Raw genomic sequence first — 16590 nt, forward strand, 5'->3', positions numbered from 1 at the left:
TGATTACTCTTTCCTTCTATATACACGTTCCTCTCTGGGTTTTGCCCTTATTCCCTCATGGTTCTCTCCCTTCTTGTGTGATTGCTTCTCCTCCTCAGTCCCCTTTGCTGGCTCACCAGGAACATCTTGTCCACTAACTAGGTATTTCCCAAGGCTCCAATCCTGGGTCTTCTCTTTTTCTATTTTTTTCTAAGTGATCTTACCAGCTCCTAAGGGTTTAATTATCATCTCTAGGCACATGTCTCACAGATCTACATATTCTGACCTAGCCACTCTCCTGAGTTTCAGTCTTGCATCACCAACTCCCTACTGGAATATAAACCCATCCGTTATCCCATATTCCCTTTTTCTAGTGAAGGCATTACTACTCTTCCAAGTCTTAGTGGTGTGAACAAGCCCTTTCATCCTCCCTTACCTCACACATTCAATTAATTACCACGTCAGTTTGGACCACAGCAGTGGGCCCTTAATCAGTCTCCTTGCTTTGAATCTCTCTATTCCAACCCATCTTCCACATTTATGCCAATGCAGTTTTCCTTATCAGCCCTTAGTCAGTAAATTCTAGTGTTTCCCTATTGCCTCTGAGGGTAAATACACACAAAGTCTTACAGAGCCTGGGTCTACCTGTCATCCCTCCCTTTCCTGCATTCTCTGGTAAAATGCTTTGCCTGCTTTTCCCCTTCAGAGATCCTCATTTTCCTTTAGGACATCGCTAAAGAATCATTTTCTTTTAAAAAAAAAAACTCTTACCTTCAGTCTTAGAATCAATACTAAGTCCTGGTTCTAAGGCAGAAGAGTAGTAAGGGCTAGGCAATGGGGATTAAGTGACTTGCCAGATGTCATATAGTTAGGGTTTACTTGAGGCCATCCCATCTCTAGGCCTGGCTTTTAATCCACGGAGTCACCCAGCAGTCCCTCAAACACCGCTTTCTACAGTCTTTCCTGAGCACCCCGCCCCCCACCCCCACTCCCACCCCCACTCTGTGTCCTCCCTCCTTAACTACATGGTAGTCATTCTGCATATACTCATATATGTTCATGGGACCTCTCCAGCTAGACCATTTGAGAATAAGGACTGTTTGAAATGTTTTGCCTCTGAATTCCCAGTTCTAAACTGGGAGTAGGTGCTTAATAATGTTTGCTGGCAGTCTGATTACTCCCCGTTGTTACTGGCAATACTTTGTCTTTTAGAAGGAGAATCTAGATTTTTTATCCACTATCCTAAAGGATAATGCCTAGAACTAGTCACTCAGTTTCCTTGGTATCAATGTGGTCAACTACAGAAAGCAATTCTGTAGCCACGAGCCTTAATTTACTTCATTATATTCATATATACTTCATTAATTCAAGCATTAAAAATCAATATTTTACCTCACTTTGATATATCCTCAACCCAATGTCAAATCCAGAACCTAAATGAAATGTTCCTTTACTCATGCTCTCAGTGTCCAAAGCCAACAAAGCTTAGACATGGGCATATAGGTTGAACATCAAAACAATTACAGCAAATTGGTCAACCCAGTCCATTAACCAGGCTCTGACAAGAATACAAAGTAAGGGTATATAGCCCTGGTTTTCTAAAGGAAAATTATGGCTGTACTGGATGCCCCAAAGGTCTTAGAGCAGTTCTACCTTTAATAGTTAAATAACATTAACAACTGAAAACTGCTCACTCTAAGACCTCTGGGACACCTGTATGTGTGTACCAGTTTGGTTCCTGGGCCTCACTATTCTGTTTAGTTCTTTATATATTACAATTTTCTCATACTAAACAAGAAACCAAGTTTTCATGAACCCCATGATCTTCTTTAATCCTGCAGCATGGGCCGCATAGGCTCACTTATTACTTTCTTGGCCTTCAATCACACTTTCTGGGCATGACTGAGTCTTTCAGTGCAATGTGTCTTCTTACCTAGAGAAATATGGAACTTTCTCTGGCATCAGTACTGATAATATCTTTTTAATAACTAGGGCTTAAAAAAAAAAAGCAAGATCTAGTTCTCCTGACAACAAATTATACTTGTTAGTGCCAAAAATTATTAGCAACTAATATTTCTTACACAGCTGAAAACTTTTATCTCATTATTTCCAGAAACCTTTTAACTTTTTTCCCCTTCTACTGTTCTTTCAGCTTTAGTCTATTAACTGAAATAGAGACAGAGAAAATGTGTACTCAGTAGGTTCAGACCTTTGGAATGGTTCAAAAGGATTAATGTAGTTGGGGGGGAAGGGGGTGTCCCTGAAGCCCGTATTTGCTTGATGGAACAAGTGAGATGTACACTGCCTGGCCAGCTTTAGGGCCCTCTTGTGGGCTTGGCTAGTGAGCCAATAGTGTAATGAGACAGAAATTCAACTCCACAACTGCTACCTAGTCAAGCACCATGCAGTGGAAAGAGTACCTTTCAGTCAGAAGACTGAGTCATGATTCTGTGCCTATGGGTAAGTAACTGACTCTTCTCTGAGCCTCACTTCCTTTACCTGTAAAAAGGGAATATTCCTATCATCTCAGGGAACATAGTAAGGAATGTCCTATGTAATATTTAAAGTGCTAAAAAGAAAAAGGGCATCATTACAGTATGCCCAGTACATGCCCAACAGTCCCCCATCTTCTGGATTGTCCTTAAAATTCTGATTTTTGTTTTAGCTACATTTTCTACTTCTAAATGTATGTCTTGTAAAATTCAAATAGTTGGGGGCAGCTGGGTAGCTCAGAGCATTGAGAGCCAGGCCTAGAGATGGGAGGTCCTAGGTTCAAATCTGGCCTCAGACACTTCCCAGCTGTGTGACCCTGGGCAAGTCACTTGACCCCCATTGCCTAGCCCTTACCACTCTTCTGCCTTGGAGCTAATACACAGTATTGACTCCAAGAAGGAAGGTAAGGGTTTAAAAAAAAAATTCAAATAGTTGTGATTTTGAAGCATGTGCTAAGTTTGGCTAGTAATAATTTAATGAATATTGATTCAGTCCCTGCATGTGGGGGTGGGGAGTGAGGGGCAACAGGACAGCATATTCTGGGCACCATGAAGGGGAGACAAAGGTGTTTATTGTACAGTCTCTGGGAACTCACAATTTATTTACTGTTTTTCCCAAAACCATGTACTCAATTTACTGTTGTGTTTAATTGGAATTGAACCTATTCTTTTCTACTTCTATTTTCTATCTTGGTTGGAACCTAGAAAATTAATATTATCCTTCTCAACAGGCTTTGCTGCCTCTCTATCCACACTCTAGCCCATTCTTCACACTACTATTAAAAGAAGCTCACGGATAGATTGGGTCATGCCGTCTCTTGGCATTACCAGTGGGAGCAGCTAGGTAGCTCAGTAGATTGAGAGCCAGACCTAGAAATGGGAAGTCCTGGGGTTGAATCTAGCCTCAAATATTCCTAATTGTGTGACCATAGGCAAGTCACTTAACCCCCACTACCTATCCCTAATGGCTCTTCTACCTTGGAACCAACATACAGTAGTGATTCTCAGACAGAAGATAAGAGTTAAAAAAAAAAATCATTAGCAGCTCCCAGTGCTTGGTCATCTTCTTCTTACTGGTATTAGAAGTTCTTCAATTCCAGGCATTATCTTACTTTTCCAGCCTTCTCTCATATTATCCTTTTCCATGCACTATATACATCTGAGCCAGATTAGACTATTTACTGACCCCAAATATACCCTCTGTTCATCCTAGAATCTGTGCCATGTCCACTTTGCATTCCTCAGCTAATTTTAATAACTTCATTATAACACTATCTCCTACCTGAAGACTTTCCTGAGTCTATAATGCTGTTTACCCACAGGTCAGATTAGCACTTGGTGCCTTTCTACTACACTGATATATATATATATATATATATGACAGCTATCGGTACTGGTATCAATAGATTCTGAGTTTCTTGAGGGAAGTCTGTTTAAACCTTTCATCTCTCTAAGAACCTAATCAATGTTTGTTGCTGGAGAGAAGCAGTTGGGCAGCTTCCCACCCATCCCATGGAGGAGAAGCTAAGCTCTCCAAGCAGAGTTGCTGCAGAGATGGCTACCTGTGATGGCTCTCCGGATCTCTCTTGCAGCCTCTTCTCGCATCTCAATGGAGGCCTGCTCACTGTACCATGCTGCATGGGGAGTGCAGATCAGATTTGGTGCGTCCTTTAGGGGACCCTGGCTAAAGCTAAACATGACCGTGAAACATAATTAGAATAAGCAGAAGCATATAAAGATTTGAGGAAACATAATGAAAGAAGGCTAATTTTCAGTGATCAAAACATTTACAAGATATCTTTAGAGCATGTCTTGGAAGTCTTATACCAGTTAGCTCACAATCACTACCCCAATTCATGGCATTGACTTCTTATAACATGAAGAGTTACATTTCACTTTTTATATAGTAGACAAGGAAGGTTAAAATGATAATATATGTAAATATATTCAACAATAGGTCTAACAAGGCCCAAACATCAAATCTAATGGTAAAGATTTTTGAGTGAAGAGAAAATATTGTGCCCAGGGCCACCCATGAAATTAATGGCAAAGCCAGGAGATGGATATCATAACTTCCTCACATACTATAACAAAGCTTGATCCCATTCCTACTCTTTTCATTGGCCAAATAGAGACAGATGAGTAGCACTAACATTTCAATCCACCTCACCTCTAGCCCAGCTGTTGATTCAAACAGGTAAAGACTTGACCAGGTGACCTGGACTTGAAGCCCAGAAATCCAAATGAAGCTTATTAGCTGTTGAGAACCCTAGCAGTAGGCTACCATCTTTAGCAGTAATGCTTGCTCCCTGGTTTAAGTGACCTTCTTAAGAAATCAAAAAATTATTTCAGAAATCTCATTCCATCCCACTTCCTCTTTAAGGTATTTTGGATGCCATTAAGGCTGTGGTCTTATTTATACAATTAATCGCCTTGTTGTAATGGTTACACTTAGAAGTAAACAAGAGGATTTAGTGGCTTCTTAGGCAATAGAGCATCAAACTTTCTATTTGCAAGTAACCTTTTATAACTGACTGTATAATACTTTATTGTCAATTAATGGCTGGTCTCTGATATCCAAATTCAGTATCTCTTCTCATGGATTACATGGGTTCCTGCAGTTAAAACAATTAGTCTGATTTCCTCTTGATGGATTTCATTTTGAATTTGCATTTTTCTATTCAGCTGAAGTTCAGAGTGAAGGAGGAGACATTCTTTCTTTCCAGTGCTACTCACTGAGCTGTAAGGAGATCCACTGGGACAGTAAGGTCAGGAGCATTTGGGGCCTTAATTTCTGCAGAAGCATGGGTCAACTTAAACCCAACTCTTTAACAAAAAAAGACTGGGGGTAGGGGGAGGAGGGAATAAGGGAGGAAATGGAAGTGGTAGGAGAATGACTGCAGTCATCATCTTCATTTATGCAAGCAAGAACCTAGGGGAAATAAGGTGATAGACGGTGGGCACCCAGGCTATTCTGAAGCCATGAAACCACCACAGGACTCTCCCTGCTACAGCCATTCCTGGAAGAGGATCTTAGATGTTAAATACTGATGCTCACATATTATAGTTACATCTGGGTGATTTCATACTAATAGCCCGTGCTTTGCTCTGCGTGTGTGTGTACACCCATGTGTCTGTACATGTGGGTATTTTGGGGGGCAAAAAGCCATCTCTTTGACTTCCCTTCAGCTAAGGGGCCTGCTTGAAGTGACCAGATCACTTCCTATGCCAAAATAGCCTAAAGAAGTCATGGCCACCCCCATCTCCTTTCTAACCCTGCTTTTTCCTTCACTAGGACAAAAAGGAGGCTCTGACCCATGGCCTTTCCCCATGTGACCACAGGGCCTGCTTCATAGGGAGAGACCACTGGCTTGACTCTCAGTAAGGGTGATTGTAGGGTAGGGGTAGGAGTTGGCTGGTTGGGCCACTTCCCCAGGGGGCATCATGCACTACAAGGGAGAAATAAGGAAAGGGAACAAAAGAACAAACAGAAAAGCACCTGAATGGTTCTGACTCATGTACATCTAAGGCTGCCCCTCGTATCCTTCCTTCCTTCAGGGCCTGTGCCAGTGCTTTTTCGTCTACCAACCCACCTCGTGCTGTGTTCACCAGGAAAGCCCCTTGTCTCATCTGGGAAAAATTAAAAAATAATAATCAAATTAAAAAGAAGATAAAATAAAAGTCGAGGCATTCTCATTTACTCAGAAGAAGCATCCATTACAACAAAGTCTAAGCAGCTAGATTGATACTCCACCTCCCCCCACCCCTACACTACCTATCTATTTTGAAAAACCAGTCATTCTACCATCTTTTCCCAGGGAGAAAGTTTTGTTTGAGTTCAAATACAACACAGTCATTCATACCAATTCAATCTGTGGTGTCAGGGTTGAGCTGCTCAAAACAAATAATGTTTTAGACTCAATCACTACTTATCCACAGAACACCAAAGACAGGACCAGAAATAGGAAGGGCTGCTATAACATTATGGAAGAAATTGAACTGTAAGTTAAAAGGAGGTGGGGGAATAACTAGTTAAGTATACCCAAATGATAAGGAGTTCAGGGGGAGTCAGGAAGATTCATATAAATAAAAAGTAAACCAAAGGTAGAAACAAACCAATTTTGCTAAACTTAATTTCTGTTCATTGTAATGATTTTTAATTGGGGAAAGACTCCAACCCTACTTCAGAGTTGTGAGAAATTGTCCCATTCCTAAAAGAAAAGGGGGAGAGAGGAAGAAAAGGAAAGAGAGAGAGAGAGAGAGAGAGAGAGAGAGAGAGAGAGAGAGACAGACAGACAGACAGAGACAGAGACAGAGACAGACAGAGATAGAGAAGCAGAGATGGAGAAAAGAAAATATAATGGTCTGAGTATCCAATGCTCACATAGTTAAAACTCACATCCTAGTGTGCTGGTTACAAAGCATAGATTCTTTTAGCAAAAAAGGTCTAGACTTGAAAGTTATACAAAAGGCCTCATAAGGATATGAGCCTTCAGGAAGACTGGATAGAATGAAGATCTAGTCAATGTTTCTAGATGTCTCTTTAGGCTGACTCCAGTTCCTCAGCAATGCCAAAATCTTTCCTAGATGGAGTCTGAGTGGCATAAGCAGGATGTACATTGTAAGTTCCTTTATCCAAAACTTTCCCTTTCTCTCAGTAGGACTTCAACTACTTCTATTTACATCTTTGTGACCAAGATGGAATTTTTTTTTTAAACCCCTACTTTCCGTCTTGGAGTCAACACTGTGTATTGGTTCCAAGGCAGAAGAGGGGGTAAGGGCTAGGCAATGGGGGTCAAGTGACTTGCCCAGGGTCATACAACTGGGAAGTGTCTGAGGCCAGATTTGAACCTAGGACCTCCCGTCTCTAGGCCTGGCTCTCAATCCACTGAGCTACCCAGCAGCCCCCCAAGATGTAATTTTAAATCATCTGTTTTTAATAATCCTATTATAAACCTAAACAAAAGTTTAAATAGTTATGTTTTTGGAAATTAGTGAGTCTTCAAGAACACAGACTTGCTTTAGACATCTGTAACCTCCAATTTCTAGAGGCCAGGGCAGCCAGAAGCTACTCCCTTACTTTGATTTCATATGTAAAAAGCCGCTTTCACATGAGATTACAGTTAACAATCAAGCTACAATTTTAACTCTAAAAGGGAAAATTCAATGTGTTGAGGTTTCCTTGGCAACCTTGAGCTCTCTGCTTAAAGAGTATGCATGTGGAGAGCATGCCTTTGGGGAGCAGGAGCATGTATGTATCACTTTTCCTACTCAGTGGGCTGCTAGCATCTTGACTTGTGGGGGAAGGGACCTGAGGGCACATTCATTTATGCAACAAATGTTTCTAAAAATAAAACCAAACCTCCTGATATACATTGTATGATGTGCATGAAAAATTCCCTCCAACAAAGTCATTGTATACTAAGTTACGTGAGTTAATGTGGTATGACATTTTTAGATGGCTTACTTTGGAAATAGCCTGAAGGGGCAAGAAGAGACAGAAGATGCAGATCCCCTCCTAGAGGACTCTTCCCCATTGTAGGACTGAACTTCTCCAAGAACACTTCCTCATGTCAGTGGGCAATATTTTCAAAACTATGGTTTTCATGAGCCACAGTTTCTTCCTTTTTGTGAATAATAACATTTACTTCACAAAGTTGTCAGAAGGGAAATATCGTGGGAACTCTAAAGAATCACACAAAGTGGCTTTCTTCCTTTGGCCTGTATCTTTCTTTGAAAAATAAGGGGACTGGACTACAAGGTTTCTAAAATGTCCTCTCTAGGTCTAAATCCAATGATCCAATAACCTTTGGGAGCTGTTCTAATGACTTATTTCATCTACTTTTCTTTTACACTGCAGCCATGTTGACCCAGAAGTCCCCAATCTACTTTTCTTAATATATATTTGTTTCCATATCCTTGGAGGCACAGTAAACTTTTAAAATTTATGTTAATTATTTGTTAATAATTTCACTATTATAAAATCTTATAATTACTCTTCAGGTACTGAATGACTATAAAAGGATATAGCTAGTATTGATGGGAACAGTAAAGGTAACTGATGAGGGAAACTAACTTCTCCAAGGTGACATTGAAAAGAGAAGTCATCTGCAGAAAACTCTCCACTGTTTAATTTCAATTCAACAAAGTAATTACTTTGACTCCAACTGCCTGTATCTGAAACTAAACCTAACAATTATTTCCTGGGATAGAAAGAAGACTTAATGCACTCTTATCCCACAAGTGAAGTCTACCAGCCATTATTTTAAATGTCAGTTAACAAGTATTTAGTAAGCATGTGGTATGTGCCAGAAGCTGCTAAGTGCTAGAGGTACAAAGAAAGGCAGTAGCAGTGTCTGTCCTCAAGAAAGCTTCTGTTCTAATGTGACCGTTTAAAGTTGTGGATTTTGAATCTTTACTTCTTACTGCAAGAAGAATAAGTACTCAAACATTCACAGAAACTATAGCCTTAACAAAGACTAGCTGGGTTCATTCCCTGCTGTTTTACTTTAAAAAGATGAATTTTAAGAAGACACCCAAGCTGATATATTTTATACCTCAACCCTTCTAAAGGATTTGAGAAAATAGAAATCAATTTTGGGAAATTCAGGCCTAGATCCATTACTATTTAAAGAATATCATCCTCTGTGTGCATTTGCTTTGAACACAAGGGGGCGCTGGGAAGTCATAATATTTGTTCATTTTAAAACTCCAAAAGCAACAAGACCTTTTCAAATCAAGAATGTTTCTGAAAAGGAGGGTATTTTGAATTGTGAATTTTTCTCCACACTGGGTTTCAGTTTCCCACTATGCCCAACAGGGAATACAGAGAGTTGGCTCTTGGATAGGAGAGGCCTTGGACGTGTGTTCCCCTGCTTCTTTCTTCCCCATAACACAAGTCTGTTTTGGGAGAATTGATCAGGTTCCCCCTTCTCCTTGTGCTCTGTCTCTCCTATGTCCACATTTCTTTGACCCACTTCTTGTAGAGACTATCTTGGAACAGTCACCAGCTTGAAGGGAGTGGAAGTCTAAACTGGTGTGTGTGTGTGTGTGTGTGTGTGTGTGTGTGTGTGAGAGAGAGAGAGAGAGAGAGAGAGAGAGAGAGAGAGAGAGAGAGAGAGAGAAAGAGAGAGAGAGAGAGAGAGAGAAGCTTCCTATTCTCTTTTAAAAGCAAAGCAGGACTCATTTTTTGATGTGTGTCATTCTAAGTTGTCTTTTTGAGTTTTGTAGACCTATGGCACCTTTCATTGTATAGCTCTGGAATCTGGATCATTCATCTAGAAATGGTCATTAGCACAAGTTAGAGAACAGCAAGCTCACTCCAAAAGCAATGTTTTGAGCAGTATATCCTCTGCACATTTGTCAGTGTAGGATGAGATTCCATAAATAATTACAATTGAACTATACTTATCAAACCAATGTGATAAAGATATAAAGAAAGCAGCAATGATTTTTGCTTTGGGGCAAATTCACAGTTGGTTAAGGCTCCCCTTGTTACTACACAATATGTTATCTCATCTGATCTTCACAACAACTTTGGGAGGGAGATGCTGTTATTTAGCCCCATTTTATAGATCTGACAACTCACATCTATTGAAAAGTACTGCTAAATAGCTAAATAAGGCATTAACTATTTCCTAACTATGAGGGTCAGCAAAGAAAGAGTAAGAAAGGTTCACTGAACCAGTTACTGAAATCCCATAGAGAAAAATAAGGTCCCTGCTTGGAACTCTACACATCACCCAAACCCAAATGACCAACAGGACCCAAGTGCCTGATGTGGTTACCTGCTTAATGGTGAAGTCATTAATCAGATGATGATTGTGTTCATTCAAGCTGCAGTGTAGGGTTACACAGTCACTGTGAAATAGCAGGTCCTGTAAAGTGCTCACCCTCTGGAGCCCCAGAGCACGCTCAATGCCATCAGACAGGTATGGGTCATAGAAAATGACATTGAAGCCAAAGGCTTTGGCACGTAGCGCAACCGCCTGTCCAACACGACCTAAACATATAGGCAAACACACATGAACAACAATTACAGCAAGGGAAGCATCTTGTTTGGAAGATAACCACAGTTGACACTCACATAGTGCTTTATGGCTTGTTAGGTATCTTATGGACATTCTCTCATTTAACCCTCACAACACACCTGTGATTTAGAGACTCCTGATAGTATCCTTTTTCTTTGAGGAACTTTTCTCAGAGAGGTGACATCACTTACCCAGGGTCACAGAGATAATAATCAGTCAGCAAGCATTGCCTATTATGTACCTGGTGGTGGGGACCCAAATAAGAGGAGTGAAACAATCCCACCATGTATATGATACTCCCACATTCTACTCTGTTGAAGACAATATCTGAACCTAAGGGTGTCTGATCACAGGTCCCAAAATTTTCCCATTATATTATGTGACCTTGGTGCATCTTCACAACAGGACTTTTTAGTTTAATCTTTACCAGTTGAGTTGGGATCTCTACAGGGATTTGGAACATGACTCCTGGGATATAATATAATTCCGTAATTTCAACTAATGATGTCCACAATTACCACCAAAGTAGAGGCCTAAAACTCTCCTGTGGAGGATGGGAGTACATAGAGAAGATAGAATATGAAAGCACAGAGCTAATTATAAAGAATCTAGAAAAGGGAATTTGCTTACTAATGCTTATAGTGTTTCCCCTTCCTAAAGTGTAGGTATTGGTCTCATTAAGTTACTCATGAAAGATCTGAAATATAGCAGCTGTAAAATTAAAATTCATATTGATCACTTGCTATCTTTTCTCCACAAACTGATTGTTCTTTGCTCTGACTCTTGTACTCTTTTAAATTGCTCTCCCTGCCTCCAGTATTTCCTCTCTAACAAAATGGTAGAGGAATACTGACTCCCAGTTCAAGAAGCTTCATTGGCTCCCTACTGCTTTCAGGATAAAATACATATTCCTCTGTTGGGCATTTAGAGCCCTCTGAAATCAGCCTCCAATGCAGATGGATTTCACATTCTTTTTCCTAATATATTCTATGTTCTAGCTTAACTGGCTTACTTGTTCCCTGTACATGACATTCTCTCTCCTGTCTCTCTATCTCTACCATTGTCACTTTTTCCTCATCAAGCTCAGATCCAAAGTCATGTTACACCAGAAGTCTTCCCTGACAAACTTTACATCCTTTCCCAAATTGCTTTAGCACTTAAGTCTATACTCTAAGTCATACTGTCACCCTCAAATAGAAATGGAGGCCACTAAACCATACATAAGGATCCCCAAAGGGCACATACTGTCTTAGTTTTAAGATGTAATGATTATTTATGTTTTATTTAATCTTTATATTGTTGGCTATTTCTCAATTATATTTTATTCTGGTTCAGATCCCGTCAGGAGTGTCATGGCCACACATTTAACACTTGCTTTAAGCTATTCTTTCATGACCTTTTGAATTTCTTTAGTTGCTGGTGTTGAGACAGTTAGGTAGCTGAGTGCATAGACTGCTGATCAGAAGGACCTAAGTTCTGACTCACTAGTAGTAGTATTACCTCAGAAAAGTAATTGAATAGCTTCAGTCTCCCCATACTTAAAATGGGGATAATAATTTCCTCTATCTTAGTGTTAAGAGAATCAAACAAGATATTATATGTAAAAGGCTTTATGAATCTGAGAAACCATTATATAAATGTTATTCTATTTCCCTGTTTCCTATACGTATATTGTACCTTCAAAACAGAAGTATAGAGTGTAGCTTCCCCATCAGAAAATGATAGTGCTGGCCCAAGATGACCTCTAAAGCCCTTTCACCTCTAAATCTATAATCCTATACTCATGCCTCAGAGGCAGAAAGTCTGCTACTGCTCTGTCATTAAGGTTCACAGAACGAGACAGCACACAGCTGGTGTCTAATAAATAACTGCTGAGAGAATGAACAGAAATGTAATCTGAGACTAGAGCTGTGCCTAAAGAAGAAATGAAGGAATAATGCAGAAAATGCTTCAGGTGGCATGACCTCTTTTTAAAAAATGGGTCTTGATCCAACACTATAGGTATTGAAAACAGAAGTAAAAAAACACAACTTTGTAGATAAAAATTATAATTTTGCATTCATTTAATGGGTATTTGCATTTCCCTGGTTTTATAATAGAAAAAATCCCTACTCTACTTCATTCTCTTAAACCATTTATTAGAATCTAGATAGGGACAGTGAACACAGCCAAACAAGCCTTGACATATATAGCAAATTCCTGCTTTTTCTGCTTAGCCACCTCTTTCCAAGCCACCACTGCAGAATAGAGTTTGGTACAATCAGAGTTAAGTATGTGACTTTGCCCACTTGTCCCTATGGCTCCAATTAAAGGAAACATAATTGGAAATGTTAATTACTTACACAAGGCTGAACTGTACCCATGGTAATGCCATTTAAATTCTCTGAGAACATTTCTACTCATTCCACAGAAATTTAAGTAGTATGAGTAAGAGGACAAAAGAACTTTCTCTTAATCAGTGAGGAGTTTTGAGCTGGAAAATGACATATATTTTCCAACATATAGCACTAGCAACTGACTCTCCAGTAGATTATCTATTTCACCTCTGATTCTTCCTGTCAGGTCACACATCTCTAGTTGTCCCCAAGACATCTATTCTCAGATAGATGTCTTACCATCACTCCAAATTTAAAATGGCAATGCTAGAAATAATTTTTTTTCTCTGCCTTGGTTCACTCATATTTTAGTTTTTATTTTTTGGTTAGGGTATGGGAATAGTCTCTTTGCTAACTTAATCTCCTTATGCACAATGTCTAAGAACTATAAGAGTTTGTTATTATTGAGTAACATTTCTTCCTCCACAAGCACACTGCTAAAATTCTTAGCAATTTTCTTTTATTTCTTGTTTCAACTATTATTCTTCCCAGAATTCTCTACATTTCCTCTTCTCAAATCTTCCTTTCACTGCCTAAATCTCTCAAACATTTCATATTCCTTTATTACTCCTTTTCAAACTTATAATTATCTTTATTGATTTCTGTCCTTACACTGTGACCTACAATAAATTCAAGTACTGATCTATACTCATTATGTGAAGTATGCCAACCCCAGAGTAAGACTGATTTAGCTTACACTTCCCACAAAAACAACCATCACCCTATTCTATATTCTACAGCATTTGCTCTGGCCTTTGTTGGAGCTTGTATTTGGGAAAAAGACCCCTCTGTCTTTAGGCTTTTACTATGTAACGTCCAGGTGAGGAAGGCCTCAGCTGACTGTTTTGAACTTGAAAATATCCAGGCATACAACATGACATATGGCAGATGTCTCATAAGCAAAGAATATGTTGTTTGGGGAAAGTGGAGTGGGTTAGAAACAAGAGAAATATTTGAAAGGCTAATAATAATATACTTTTATACTTTGACTTATTTTTTATAAAGAACTAGAGGTGATCTTGATGGCATTTATTGATTGGTGAGTAAAAATATAATCCTATTTATGTATATATGAAAATGTCATAATTACATTTCATTACCTGACTTGCTATTTCCTTCTACATGAAAGACTGACTCTAGAATTGAAGATCTTTTCAAACAGTTAATATTTGCTGAAAGTCTACAAGGTTCCCATCTTTAAGAGTTATTGTGACAATAAGGAATAAAACACAGTCCCTACCCTCAAGGAATTTACAAGTTTAATAGGGGACATAAGACAAAAATACAAATAACTGTGATGCAAACTAGAACATAATGCATGAGAGAGAGACAAGTAAAATGCTATCTGAGTTTAGAGGTGAAGAAATCAATTGTTATGGGGATTAATAGAGAAGATGAGCTTTGGATTGGCCTCCACTCCCAAATATGGATTTCAACATGTAGAAATGGTGGTGGTGGTGGTGGTGGGGAACCAGTAATTAATGGAGAGATTCATGAATACCACAAGCAACAGTTAAATAGATTAGTTTGCTAAGGTCATATCAGGAAGTGAAGAGAGACAAACTTGAAACAATAGTTTGGGGCCACTCTAAGGAAAGCCTTAAATCCAGGCTAAGAGGCTTGGATTAATTCAATAAGGTGAAGGACATGATGAAAACCAATGAAAGACTACTTGGGGGTGTGGGTAGCAGTGGGAAAGAAGATGAGTTACAAAGACTAAAGGGAAGAGAGCCAAGACATAAAAAGTTTCAGAAAGGGCCTCTTGAGTTCTCCTTCCTCAGCAAGGCTTGTGAATGGAAGTAAGAGGTATAAAAGAAAGAGCATTTAATTTAGGGTTAGAAGACTTGAATTTGAATTCCAGCAAAGCTATTTATCATTTATATACTTTTGAGAAGTAACTTTCCCTCTCTGGGCCTCAGTACATTCATTTATAAGATGAAATAGTTGGAATACATGTCCTCTAATGCCCTTTCCAATTTTAGATTCTATGATTGGCATTTCATTTGTAGGTTTTCTCTTTGCACTATAAGTTTTGCCTCTGCCCACTCTTGAATCTTTCCAATTTACCTGGCTAACACCTGGGCTGGTGGCTTTCTTTAAAGTGGAAAATTTGTGGCATTCTTTAGACGTTCCTATTAAAAAAAAAACCCTGAACCTTACTGAACCAGTATTCCTGAGACTCAAGGATAATTCAAATACAAAATCAGATCTTTTTCCCCTTTAATCTAAAATAGGTGATGAATTAAACTTTGCATAATTGAGAGATAAATATGTAACTTTTCTTTATAAAATGGGAAGATGTTTGTTGCCAACATCTCCATTATACATAAAAGGGCAAATAAGCTTGATTCAGTAAGCAAACAATGAAAAGGAAAAAGAAAAGAGAAATTTAAATAATCATGAAGAAAATTTCCCCATGCATACAGATTGTCTAAGATTACTCAATTGGAAAAGAGCTTAAATATGTCAGTTTTAGTAATGGCTAAAGAAGTATTTTTAAAATAGGCTTCTGCAGGTAAGGATTCTGTCCAAACTAAATAGTAACTAACTGTTGCTCATGTAAATGAGGCATATTCTTATGAAGGCAAACTCAACAGGGAATTAGGGTTGGGAGGAGCTTTTATAAAGTCACTGAGTGGTCAGGAAGAATGCAAGAGGCACTAGGTTTTGAGTCATTTTTCTTCTTTCTTACCATTCCAGATTGGTCCCCAAAATAGTAGTCATGGCCTGAACTCAGAGGAGTGTAAGATGAATCAAACCCTAACCCTAAAATCTCACTATCATTCCATATCTCTCCTGTCTTTTGTGATTAAACTCCTTGGGAAGACTATGATGAATACTTCCACTTCCTCTTACCATTTCAGCTTCTGACTTTATCATTCAACTGAAACTACTCTCTTTTCAGTTACCAGTGATCTCTTAATTGCCAAATCTAATGGCCTTTTTTCAAACCTCATTCTTCTTAACCTCTCTACAGTCTTTGACAGCCTCTTCTCCTGGCCATTGATTTTTCTCTAAGTGTTTTGGAAAGGATCCTCTCCTGACCTACCTATGTGACCTTTCCTTCTCAGTCTCCTTTATGGGATCTAAATAGAGATCAAGATCACACTCATTAACTGTAGCTATCCCACAGGGCTCTGTCCTAGACCTTCTTTTTATTCCTTTTTGCTGTTTTGGTGATCTTATCAACTCCCATAGATTCAATTATCAACTCTATGCAGATGATCCTCAAATCTATTTAACTAGTCCTAACCTCTCTGTTGACCCTCAATTTCACATATCCAATTTTTTATTAGACATCTAAACCAAATGTCCAATCTATACTGTAAACTTAACAAAACCAAAACTAAACTTGTTCTCTTTCCCCTTCAAAACAACAACAAAAATCTCCCACCTTTCCCAGCTACCTTGGCACAGGGTATCTTCTCTTTATCCCTGAACTACTCTAATTGCTTGCTGGTTAGTATGCCTGCCACAAGTCTCTCCCTACTACAGTTTGTCCTCCACTCAGCTGCCAAAGAGATCTTCCTAAAGCACAGGTCCTACCATGTCACTCTCCCTACTCAATAACTCAAGTGGTTCCCTACCAGCTGTAGGGTCAAAATGAAAATTCTCTGGTATTCAAAGCATTTCATTATCTACCTTTCCCCCACTTTTCTCTCAATATTCTTTGAGCCAGTGATACTGGCCTTTTTGTTATTCCTTGAACAAGAC

The 16590-nt window shown here is 39.1% G+C and overlaps 1 protein-coding gene, 1 long non-coding RNA gene and 1 other non-coding gene across 11 annotated transcripts in view; 1 reads left to right on the top strand and 2 right to left on the bottom strand.

Annotated features, from left to right (window-relative positions):
* Positions 1 to 16590, top strand: part of LOC103096093 (uncharacterized) — a 118105-nt gene that overhangs the window by 41413 nt on the left and 60102 nt on the right. The window lies entirely within an intron of this gene.
* The window catches only part of CTBP1 (C-terminal binding protein 1), a 558787-nt gene that overhangs the window by 6731 nt on the left and 535466 nt on the right, over positions 1 to 16590 (bottom strand). For all 9 annotated transcript variants that reach the window (XM_056803644.1, XM_007496866.3, XM_007496867.3 and 6 more), the window contains 3 exons: positions 10259 to 10473; positions 5971 to 6101; positions 4034 to 4161 (listed from right to left, as the gene is read on the bottom strand). In XM_056803644.1, coding sequence (XP_056659622.1) covers positions 4034 to 4161; positions 5971 to 6101; positions 10259 to 10473 — 474 coding nt within the window. The remainder of the gene's footprint in view (positions 1 to 4033; positions 4162 to 5970; positions 6102 to 10258; positions 10474 to 16590) is intronic.
* MIR7262M (microRNA mir-7262m) lies at positions 1607 to 1687 on the bottom strand. Its single transcript, NR_162933.1, has one exon. It is a non-coding gene; the product is annotated as a microRNA mir-7262m (primary transcript).

The sequence above is a fragment of the Monodelphis domestica genome, chromosome 6 (genome assembly GCF_027887165.1).
Source record: "Monodelphis domestica isolate mMonDom1 chromosome 6, mMonDom1.pri, whole genome shotgun sequence".
In the NCBI taxonomy this organism is placed as follows: Eukaryota; Metazoa; Chordata; class Mammalia; order Didelphimorphia; family Didelphidae; genus Monodelphis; species Monodelphis domestica.